This window comes from Ostrinia nubilalis, chromosome 2, assembly GCF_963855985.1.
Source record: "Ostrinia nubilalis chromosome 2, ilOstNubi1.1, whole genome shotgun sequence".
Classification (NCBI taxonomy): domain Eukaryota; kingdom Metazoa; phylum Arthropoda; class Insecta; order Lepidoptera; family Crambidae; genus Ostrinia; species Ostrinia nubilalis.
The window spans coordinates 3,580,931-3,592,982 of NC_087089.1; the positions used below are offsets into that span (position 1 = coordinate 3,580,931).

At 33.5% G+C, this 12,052-nt stretch overlaps 2 protein-coding genes across 2 annotated transcripts in view; both read right to left on the reverse strand.

The window, feature by feature from the left end:
- Nucleotides 1–4,305: 4,305 nt before the first annotated feature.
- Nucleotides 4,306–12,052, reverse strand: part of LOC135080115 (protein obstructor-E-like) — an 82,948-nt gene continuing 75,201 nt past the window's right edge. The window contains exon 6 of the mRNA XM_063974804.1: nucleotides 4,306–5,386. Within this exon, the coding sequence (XP_063830874.1) occupies nucleotides 5,318–5,386 (69 nt within the window). The 3' untranslated portion in view covers nucleotides 4,306–5,317. The remainder of the gene's footprint in view (nucleotides 5,387–12,052) is intronic.
- LOC135086103 (putative nuclease HARBI1) lies at nucleotides 7,820–9,566 on the reverse strand. Its single transcript, XM_063980878.1, has 5 exons — nucleotides 9,051–9,566; nucleotides 8,699–8,980; nucleotides 8,157–8,544; nucleotides 7,943–8,076; nucleotides 7,820–7,853 (listed from the first exon to the last, which is right to left on the reverse strand). The coding sequence occupies exons 1-4, from the start codon at nucleotides 9,303–9,305 to the stop codon at nucleotides 7,946–7,948; spliced, it is 1,056 nt and encodes a 351-aa protein (XP_063836948.1). The 5' UTR covers nucleotides 9,306–9,566; the 3' UTR covers nucleotides 7,820–7,853; nucleotides 7,943–7,945.

Sequence of the window (12,052 nt, forward strand, 5' to 3'; positions counted from 1 at the left end):
TCTTTCAATGATGTGTTGAAAAATGACCGGTTGTAAGCGGCCGCGGCCTGCTCTGTTATTGGTTTCATAAATAATAGGTATTAGTAACTAACTATAATTTTATTTAGTGAAATGTAGGTATGTCATTAATAGTTACATAAGACATCACTTGACTTTAAATACCCAGGTCGTTGTTTTAGAATTTAATTCAGTCAAGTAAGAACTCAGATCATAGAAGGGATCTTTCTATGATCTGAGAGTAAGAACTATTTAATCTGGAATATTTTTTAAGTATTTTGACTTATTATGATAAATCATTTATTGTGATCATGATTTAAATCAAATAAAGTCTTTAAATATTTAAATAAACGTTATAGGTAATGCTTTCTTCTATCGTGTGGGTAGAGACAACAAAGGTCATCGTGACGTCAGATGTTTAAGAAGCCGTAGGCTTAGCATGGCCCTAACAAGTACGAATTTTACCTTAATGTTTAATAAATGGTCATTTAGATTAGATAAAACAATATGTATTTGTTCTCAGTTTAATTAGGGGAGACTGAGGTGAGTTGTAACAGAGGCGAGTTGTGACATTGTGGAATTCTTTGTCGATTCTTAGGCTGAGTTGCACCATCTCACTTTAACTTTGACAAACGTCAAAAATCTGTCAAACTCCATATAAAAAGCACTTGTTATTGTCATTGTTACAGTTAAAATAAGGTGGTACAACTCAGCCTTACTAGCGAGCTCGTAACAGTGCGCCATATACGATAAATGAATAATAGTTTTTCAAAAACGGACAATGTCACAACTCTCCTTGGTCTCACCTACTACTTTTCAGGTTTGAGAAAGCCTTATTGTTCTAAAAGAAATGTGATTACGTTAAGCAACCAACCATCTACGGATAAAGCTAAGTTATCCGAGTCCTTTCCTCCAAAGAGCTATAATTATGCCCGACATCAAAATATCGAATGTCGACTCTTAGCACAGGTAACGCCGTTCATCTCAAAGACTATAGAGACCGCAGAAGAGTCCACTGCTATAAGCAAGAGATCAACGGAAATCTGAAAGCCTAACTGAACTTCAGTCGGGGTTGAAACTGTAAACGTTTTAAAGTGAACTTATAATTCTGCGTTCCTGATTCTATCAGGTTTCTTAGACATTAAGTACTTACCTATTTGTTTCATTCACTCGTTTTAGTAGCCGAAGTTCAGCCAATTCTAAACGAAAAAATCCCGTTTCTGGAATATTTTGGAACCTTTTTGATCATTTAAACTGATTATTTCGGAAAGGAAGGACGGAAAATATACAAGCTCAGGTCAAAATCAAATTTTAGATTCAAAGAAAAACCCACATCGTACTTGATTACCTACTGGGTAGTACGGTAACAATTTTACAGGATGAACGGAAGTAAGTACGACATTGTAATGAGTTCAATAACAAATAACAAAGAGTAAAAAACTGGCCTTTTTTCTTATAGTGAGCAATGTGTAGGTAGGTAATTAGGTGAGTAAATAATAAATATTTAAGTAGGTTAGTTAAGTAAAAGGTAACACGTAGAGTTGATTTGGTCTATGTGTCCGTTGGTTCATAATGAACACAAGTCAAATTGAATGTTATAAAAGAGAAAGAGATTAAGTACCTGTTACAGATTTATTAATATTTTGAAGATCTTGTAAATAATGAGTGGTAGGGGAACCTGTTGAACCTTGGACAGAGTTGTACCTAAAACAATTGTATATATTTTTTAAATTATGCGGTTTTATGAAAAGTTGTCTAGGGTATTACATACGTTATTTGTCAACATTAACGTGAAGTTAGCTAAGATTCGCCGACGCCGTGCAAGTACAAGAAAAAATGGTAATTTAATATTTTACACTGACGCAGTGAGATTTTGGAGGTTTACCTTATGTCAATTTATGAAAAATGTTGCATGTTTGACAAAACGGTTATAGTTAGAACATAATGTTTATATATCTAGCTACTGGACGATATGAGTTTCAGATCCTAAGCTCAAATGGAAGTGGGTTTATTATGCTTATTAAGTGAAGTAGTCGTAATGTTGTACCTTGACCACCCAACTAGCGATGTACCTTGGTCACTGATTTTCATTACGTTTTAATGAGAATTTTATTTTAATAAAAAAACATGTTATACTGTTATAGAAACAATGCCCCGAAGACCTCAAAATAGCAATTTAAAGTCTGTTTTTGATATATATATTTTTAATTTCTAATGGTTTTTTAAATTTACGTTTAATGTATTTTCATATGACTTTTTTAACATTATTTTAGTTGATAAAGCGGTTTTAATGGATATTTTGCTAGAATTTATGTTAAATGATAAGAAATAAAAAAACTAGATTACAAGTTAAAGCCACTCCAGCGCGTATTTTGTCCTACACGACATAACATTATCAACATTCAACAAAATTTTCTAGAAAAAATGTTGAATATTGTCATATTTTTGTTGATTGTGTAAGGCTGAACATGGACTGGAGAGCCGGCTTAAACTTAAGTGATTTGTTGCCAAAAAATTGTGAAAAATAATTAGTACAAAAAATATGGATGAGGATCTTTTTTAAAAAATACTTTTACTTAGATATTGTTGCTAATAACTGTAATAATTGGTATTTCAAATAATAATTTAACAGAAAATTAAAAAATTGAAACGAATATAAGCATTTATTTAAATTTAAATAGGTACAACGTACACGGTCCAAGGTACACCTGGTTTGTTGTACCTAGGACAGTTTTCCCTTTTTTTTTCTAGCAGCTAGTATGCCCAAATTTTTAAAATTATACACAATTTTATGAATGAATTATGTAGTTAATTAAATGATCTTTAAATATAAGTGCACTAGACAAGTTTAACTATCACCATTATTTTTCAAAAAATCAAAATTCGAAAAACTGGCCTAAGTACAACAGGTTCCCCTACTTACAAGATCTACAAATGAAAGTAAATTTCATTTTATAAGCTACGTGGAAATGGAATGCAAACAATGAGGAAATGTTGTGTTCATTCCCCTTCCATATGGATAGACGCAAACGATATAATACAAGTATTTAATTATGAAAGCAAACTTTAAATTATTAAATCCTACGACCCCTTGTCCTAAACAAAGCAACGAAATCTCATTCGCCGTAACATTGCTATTACGTTTGTAGCAGGAGACGTGTGTGGAATCGTGAATTTGTGAAACATTGGCTTTCTTGTAATTGTGTTTTTCTAAGGGCACTCGAGTTTGGAGTTTATTTTTAACGTATTGGGTTGTAATCGCAGACGGGTAAAGGGTACGACGCCCTTTTGATTTATACCATACCTAATCTTGTACCTACATAAGTAGATATAGCTTAAGTATGTAGTTTTTTAGTACATAATGGCTTTGTTATATATTTTTTAACTTACCGTAAAGTAAGTACCTACATAAGTGAAATGTCGCTAACGATATTGGTATAGATCGGCATTAAAGTTTATTTCACTAAATGCATCATCATCATCATCATTTCAGCCATAGGACGTCCACTGCTGAACATAGGCCTCCCCTAATACTTTCCACGTTGATCGATTGGTAGCAGTTCACTAATGCGCTTTGGATTAATTATTATATGGTTCGAATTTCCCAAGATAACGCTTATGTATTTTTAAAAGGAACGATTTTACATCAAAAATTCAATGTCATTTCCTAACTGTGCATACAAAGTTTGTTTGCAAGTTTGCCAATTTTCGAACTCTTCTCGTAGATCCGTAGTCCGTAGCGCTACGCCGTAGTAGAATTTTCGTAACTCGTAGCAAATTTTTATTTCTATGAATATTGATATTGTGCTTATGCGCATAGTAATATTTGGCTTGATACTTTATTTAGTTTTAATTTTATTTATTTATTTATTTTTAATTCTATTCTATTAGTTTATTGCCTATGCCATCTCTATACCTTTAGTCTATGCCTGTCTGAGTAGAGAATGCTAAGCTTTAATTGTGTCTGTAAGGTTACACTCCTAATTGTCAATAGGTCGATTTTCTGACTTTCTGAAGTCACACTGTTCTAACAACGAAGAAACGGAAAAACAACTTTTAATTAGGCAATTGAACTATTTTATTCGTAAAAACTAAAATAGTTGAATGTCAGAAACTAAATCTGTTTTGCCTTTTTATCAGAAATTAAAACTTGAAGGAAAGTTACGCATGGTTTTGAAATGCCTACTTACTTGATTTTTAATACTCGTACTTACCTACTCCTTTTTAGGAAATAAAAAATAAAGTTAGGTAGGCATATTATGAGTATGTAGTGATATTTAACATTCCAGTACAATAATAAAAGACACATACTTATAAATTATTTTATTGAATTAATTCTTACATACACTTAAAACATAAATATTGACTTACATTGAACAAAATATGAAACGGTCAAACTAAAAGTTTAGAGTAAGTATTGCACTTTTTAGATACAAGAGGTTTTTTACATAATCGTTATTGACGGCAAAATGTTTGGTAAATTCAAATATTATGAGAAATTGTTAAAAATATTTTTGGCAGATTATGCTGAGTATTAAAAATAGATTTAGTTTTTACATTTACAATAAAACTAAGATACCTATTCCTAAGTTAAAATAATCTTATTGAAGTACAAATACTTCTACTTAAGAACCCCCATTGGGAATGAAAAAACGTTATATTTATGTACTTAAATCAGACATCTTGGCTAACTTTGATTTTTCGGGGTAACTTTAAACAGTAAAAATTTGTACAAAGTTGCCCTATCATTCAGTTAAGTTAGAATTTCTGTTAATTCAGCTAATTTTGAAAAATGAACATAGTGCAATATTTTTTCCACTGTTCAAAGTTACCCTGAAATTCAAAGTTACCCAAGATGACTGTACCTACTTAGTTATTGAAATTGACAACGACCGAGTGTGGTGAAGGTGTGATGATGAATGATGATGGAATAATTTGACTGATTATGTTTTTGATATAAATAGATTTACCCCTATCATGTCACTGCCAATGGGGTGAAAGAAAAGTCACATGGTGGGAAAACAATTTTGCCGACTCAATCGAATTGGAATAGAAGTTCCAAGAGTGGAAGGTATCACCAGAGTTAATACAAATGAGTAGGTCATCTTCATAGAAACGCACCGAGCGCGGTTGGTATGTGAGCGCGCCAATACGTATGCGGCGCGCACGCACACACTGACAAAATTTATCGTGGATTAGCGGGGTGTTGCGCCGAATTTTGTCAGTGTGTGCTCACATACAAACCGCGCTCGGTGCGTTTCTATGAAGATGACCTACTCATTTGTATTTACTCTGGTATCACTGTAGAAGGTTCTAGAAGTTAGTTCCTTGGTCTGGGGCGGCCCTGCTCGGAGTACTCGTTGTTGGGCCGCTTTGACTGGTGCGGGTTCTGGAAAGAAAGATAACTGATATAATATTGTCTGATTCGAAATTATATTCGAATCGAAAAATTGTAGTGATGTTTTAGGAATTCTTTCAGGGGGTACATACAGGTAGGTACCATGAACTTTGCTTGGAAGTCCTTAAATATTGACCAAATGACATACACGTAGTGGGTCGAATCATGAAAAGGCGTATCTAACAAAATGGCGATATTGACACGGTAATACTATCTATACATACGGTCTTATTCATAATAAAATGCTAATATAGGTTTAAAACCTACATTAGCTAAAACGTTTGATAGGCTTAAAACACTCTTATAAACCTCTGATAAAAAACGTTATTCATAATCGTTTATAAACCTTTGATAGCTAAAACAGAGTTTAATATTTTCTTTCCACAGACTATACAAAAAGAATGAACGAAAACAGCTTTTTTGGTGATTTAACTTGATGGACCATGTAAAATCATAGACAAATCGCAGAAAAAAAAAACAAAAAATTGGCAGCTGTGACGTTTTACTTACTGACATTGACATTTGGCACGAAAATTTAATAAAGTTTTCGGTTTTTTCGATCAACTCCCAAGTTTTATCAAACTTTTATAAAACTTGGGATTGTATGTTCTGGATTCTGTACCTCTTACCCTGTACTCTGCAATAAGCTCTTACGACGACCCGGCTAGTTACATCGGATACTAATTATGTCCATGACGAAGGAGAACAGACCGCCTAAAAGGCAACGATCAGAAAACTGGTTGGAGGAAGATAAGGTAGTACTTATTTTTAGCCTGATAAAGTGCCTACTAATTTTTGTAGCATGGTTTTATTTATGTTTGACGCCTAGTGTTTGCTTTTCAGTATTTGCTGAAAGAGTTGGTGAAAGAAAGAGTAAATGCAATCGAAAATAAAAATACAGACACTAACACGAATAAACGGAAGGTTGCGGCTTGGGCTGATTTACAAACAACGTTGGTACATCTTTTGATTTCTGCCTTCAATATAAAATTTTGCCTTTACCTGTAATTCAAAATCCTGTCATTTCTTTTTCAGGTTTAATTCAATGTGCGCTGGTATGAACCGCTCCATTACCCAGTTAAAATCGCAATGGAGCCTCATAAAAATCAGTGCGAAGAAAGACAAGACCATTGCTAGGCAGGCTCAAATTAAAACTGGCGGTGGTCCACCATTATCAGTGCCTGACGATAGGGCTGATGATATAGCATCTTGGTTGCCCAATGAATTTGTAGTCGATGTTAACAGATTTGACTCGGACTCAAATAAAAGTGAATTAATTAACATTCAAGAGGAGGAATCAACTCAAAATACGCAAGATCAGGAATTGATAAATAATGAAGAAATCCAATATGAATTGGTGGTACTTGATGAAGAAATAGAAGATACACATGCTTGTACTACTAGAGGCATATTGGAAGATAAAGAAAATAAAAAAGTAGAGGCAAAAGAAAATAAAGCAAAACCTAATTTTAAAGCACCAGCAATCAAAAAAAAAAGGAAACTGTTAAACAAAGAAGGCTTAATTGATTTAAGCAAAGTTAGGATTTCCGAAATTGCAGAAACAGAATCAAAATGCCGGATTGAACTGCATGAAGTTCAAATGGAAAACGAACGGAAGAAAGGGAGAAACTTGGATCTTGAGCATCAATTATTACAGGAAAAACTTAAATATTACACTCACATTAATAAAGAATAATAAGTCTTTTGATGTTAAAGTTTTTCAAGTACTAACAGATTCTAAATAATAAGTTAGTTCCTCCCTTACTTCTGTTTGTTTTTAATTTGTATTTTATGCAGTTCCAATCCGCATTTTGATTGTGTTTCTGCAATATATTTAGACGGCTATGAATATGTTTACTAGTCATAACTTAATAAGAGTTTGAGATTACTATTAACTAGCTGTTGCCCACGACTCCGCCTGCGTAGACTACTATTTCTGTAACCTACAGGATCTGTGCATTTTTCCAGGATAAAAAGAAGCCTATATGTTATTCGAGACTATATAATCTATCTGTTTTAGCAATTTATTTGTTTATAAGAATTGAACTGTGATTTTTAGTAAGTAAGTTTAATAATTGTACTTAAATTAGTGATATAAAGTAAATACACATATGCCTAGTCACAAACATTCGCCTTTATAATAATAGTGTAAATTATGGTTATTTTGTTTTAAATGTAGAAGGTTGATAACCTCCGAATAGAAACGTTTATACTTAAGCAATTTCTTTGTTTTAAAGAATTGAACTGTGATTTTTAATAAGTAAGTTTGTTGAAACTAATTGTACTTAAATTAGTGATATAAAGTAATTTGTTTTGAATTTTTGCAGAATAATTGCTTTTTTAAAGAGAACTACAGGTTTTGTTTTTGTGATAGTAACAAATTGGACTGAAAATTGAAATACAGGTATTTTTCAATCAAATATTCTTTTTATTTTCATTAAGATGCCAGGAACAGTATCTGAAAAATTAAAATACAACATTTTCATGAACTCAAATGACATTACATAAAAGTAAATCGTTGGAATTTATCAAAATGTATTTTAGTACCATTCAAAAATGTTGATTTATAAAATTTTGTAGTATCAACTGCGACCTACGCCTCAACAATGAAGGTCGGTTGTCGTGAACACTGTTCTCCGTCGAAAGTTGCGGAGTTACAGGGACCTGCTCCATATGTTGTTCTGAAAAATATTATGAATTTGTCAACATTTTGTCATAAAGATTTGTATTCCTTATGTACAGTCAAATTGATAACATTTACCTAACAATGTGTCATTCATATCAATGGCTATATTATGTAATACAGCCAATGCTATGATCACAGCTTTTCCATTTTGGAGGCTTACTGGTAAGCCATGGAGTAGGCATTGGAACCGCTGCTTCCACACCCCAAAACACCTTTCAACAGTGTTCCTAGTTGAGATGTGAGCATTATTGTATGCTTCTTCTTCTGGACGACTAGGCCTTAAAATAGGTGTAAATAGATATGGCAGAAGAGGGTAGCCCGAATCGCCAATAAGGCGTCCTCTAAACTGCCTATCCTCAAATCGTTGTTTTATATTGCTCTCCATAAAAATTCGACTGTCATGTGTACTGCCTCGCCATCTAGCCACTATATCCATTATTTTGAGGTCAGCATCACAGACAACCTAAAATAAAAAAAACAGTATCCTGTAGGTAATCCATCCAATAATATAGTGTTGAATGTTGCTAAAATTTAGATCATACAAAGTAAAAATTATAGACATTATTAAAACAAATCTTTCTCTGTTGTAAACTGTATAAAATCAAAATATATTTTACCTGAACATTCAGGGAATAATAGCCTTTTCTATTAATATAGTACTGGGCCATGTCACCTCCGGTTTTTTTAATTTTAATGTGGGTGCAATCTATGGCTCCTATCACCCCAGGAAAATTTTTAATTGCTCTAAATTTGGCACTAATTCTTTCCTGCTCTCCTATAGTGATAGGCATTTTGATGAAGGAATTTGCCTTATTCGCGATTGCATGCGCGACTCTGGCGCATATCCGGCTCACTGTCGGCTGACTTAGGCCATGGAGGTCACCAGCATCATCTTGTACCTGAAAATGTATGAAAATAATTATAGCAGCCACGACAAAGGGATAAAATAAAACACTTTTTTGTGCTTACCTCACGACGTCCCCAACATCTTATGGCCACTAAAACTTGCAGTTCAGGACACGTGCCACCACCTCTAGCGCTCTGAACCAGATCATCTTCCACCAAATCTATGATGGTGCGCACTGTGTCCTTATTGAACCTATATTTTATTTTAAAATTTAGGTCCCGCAAATCGAATGGGTTGCTTCGTTGGCGGTAGAGCTTTCTACGTCGCGCTGGGTCGGCATTATTGGCTAAATGCACAATTGCATTTATAGCATTCATTTTCACAAGCAAGGATCACAGCAAGGATATTTTGAATAAATAAACCAACGAAGTGACATTCATATGAAATGACATTTATAAAAGTTAGGTTAAAATAGGTTTATTAGAGCTTTAAACAAGGCCCGAGCTCTCGATAACTTATCACACAGATAAAAGAGGATTTTAGCGCTAAATGACGATTATGAATAACAATTTTTATCAAACGTTTTATAAACCTCTAATAAGCATTTGATAAAATGTGAAAAATGATTATGAATAAGACCGATAGTCTTCACCGATATGCTTATTTGATGAAACATATTTTATATTTAATTTAACATGTCAATAATTATATTGCTTAAGGGTTGCCTAATAAATTTCAGTCCAGGATATGAGTAATTAATCATTAAAAAATACTTTACTTTCATTTAAATTTGATTAAATTATCAGACCGGTGCAAAATGCTCTATCAATTTACCTGTTTATACCTGGCAACCCGAGAGTCATGACTGGAAAAGAATAGGCAACCTAACGTTTGCATATTCTATGGGCTTCATACTTTCGATTGGTATGGACTTTGTTTAATAGTCAAACCGATGAAATATTTAAAAAAAAAACTATTTTTAATGATTAATTAATCATATCCTGGACTGAAATTTATTAGGCAACCCTTAAGCAATATAATTATTGACATATTAAATTGAATATAAAATATGTTTCATCAAATAAGCATCTCGGTGAAGGTCGTTGTATAGCGGGATCTTATACTAACAGTATTCCAACTCGACCATATTTTTGAAATAAATGTCAACAGCCGCGCGGTACGTCACAGTATGACAACATGCGTGCGATAGGGCTGCCCACCTGCAGACCCTTTTTCATTACATCTGCCTACTTAGAATTTCTTTTAAGTTTTTTTGTTTGTTAGTTTTGTGAATGTAGGTATTTTGTGATTGTATTTTTTTTTATTTTGACAAACAAAATACTTCTTGAATGAAATAGGATAAAAATGCATGCTGTTTTTTGTGATTAGTAGATTTAATTAAAAAAATATATTTTTGTTAAGATTTAGTAGGTAAGGGGGCGTCCATAAATTACGTGAGACAATTTTGGCCATTTTTCAACCCCCCCGCCCCCCTTGGTGAGATTTGGTGAGATTTTGCCTGACCCCCTCCCCCACCCCCCTAATCTCACGTGATATTTAATAAATGCCTATTTTGCAACGTCTATGCTTCGAGTCTATTAGATTTATATGAAAAAATCAGTAACCCAGTGCAGGGTTCCGTAGCTTCCCGTCGTTTAGTAAGACAAGCAATTGCTTCAACCTAGGATCAGCTTTTTGATTCATAGTTAAAATAACTAATTGTTAAATTTTGCTACTAATGGTTAAATATTAATAAAATGTAAACTAATAAGTAGTTAAAAAATGTACTAAAAGTCAAGTTAAACATTGTTATAAAAACATTTTTTTCTGTTATGTAACTATAACTACGAATACATAATATTTTCATACGTATGTAATGTCATTTTTTAGGGTTCCGTAGTCCTGACAAGGAACCCTTATAGTTTCGATATGTCTGTCTGTCCGTCCGAGGTTTCGCTTGGAAACTATTGGCACTGGGAAGCTGTAACTTTGTGAAGGTATGTATATTAATCACGCCGAAAAAACGGTAAAATAAAATTATGAAAAAAAAAAATTCTGGGGTAGCTCCCCTGCATGTAAAGTGGGGATGAATTTTTTCAAGGAAAACTACAACGGTTAATATACATTACCTACTTAGTTTAAGAGTAATAGTCATTTGACTCATGTATTATACAATTTCTTAACCAGTAAAAATTCCTAAGAAGAAAATATGAAAAGTGACTTTAGATGAAGTAATTGCTTGCTTCTGAAATATATTGTGGTAACGACAGACAACTACGGAACCCTACACTGCGCGTGGCACGACACGCACTTGGCCAATTTTTTACGCAATAGCGATGCCGATGACGTTTTTTTTTATTTCGTATTTTCTTAATTTCGACATTTACCTATTCTGCATCTTTAGTGTTCACAAATGCGGATTAGACGGTTTGGAATAAATTGTCATTATCATCATAAAAAAATCATTTTTTTTCACTTCAATAACCCAGTTTTCTGGCCATTTTACTCTATTTCTTGCGGGAAAAATTACGTGATATTTTCCGAGACCCCCCCTCTCCCCCACGTGAGATTTAGTGAGGTTTTCGTTGACCCCCTCCCCCCCCTAAAAGTCTCACGTAATTTATGGACGCCCCCTAACAAATCTTACCTTCTATACTTATAATAAATCTGTAGGGACGTCAATTCTGTACATGAAATATATTTTCAAAATAACTATCAGGGGGTGATTAGTGATCGATACTGATGCCAAAAATGCAATCAGTAAAATTTTTGTCTGTCTGTATGTTCCTTATAGACACAAAAACTACTCGACGGATTTTAACGAAACTTGGTACAATTATTCTTCATACTCCTGGGCAGGTTATAGTATACTTAGAAATTCCCACGGGAACAGGAATTAGCGGGAAAATCCTTTTGTATGAAAAATCTAAACCGCTTAAGTTAAACGCTTGAAATTTGGCATGTAGGTACCTTAGTAAACATAAAGCTTAGTTACAACACGATATTGCAAAATTCCCACGGGAACGGGAGTTCGCGGGAAAAAACATTTGTATGAAAAAATCTAAACCGCGCCGCGTAAGATAGATGAAGGGTAAAACGGGATCCACGCGTACGAAGTCGCGGG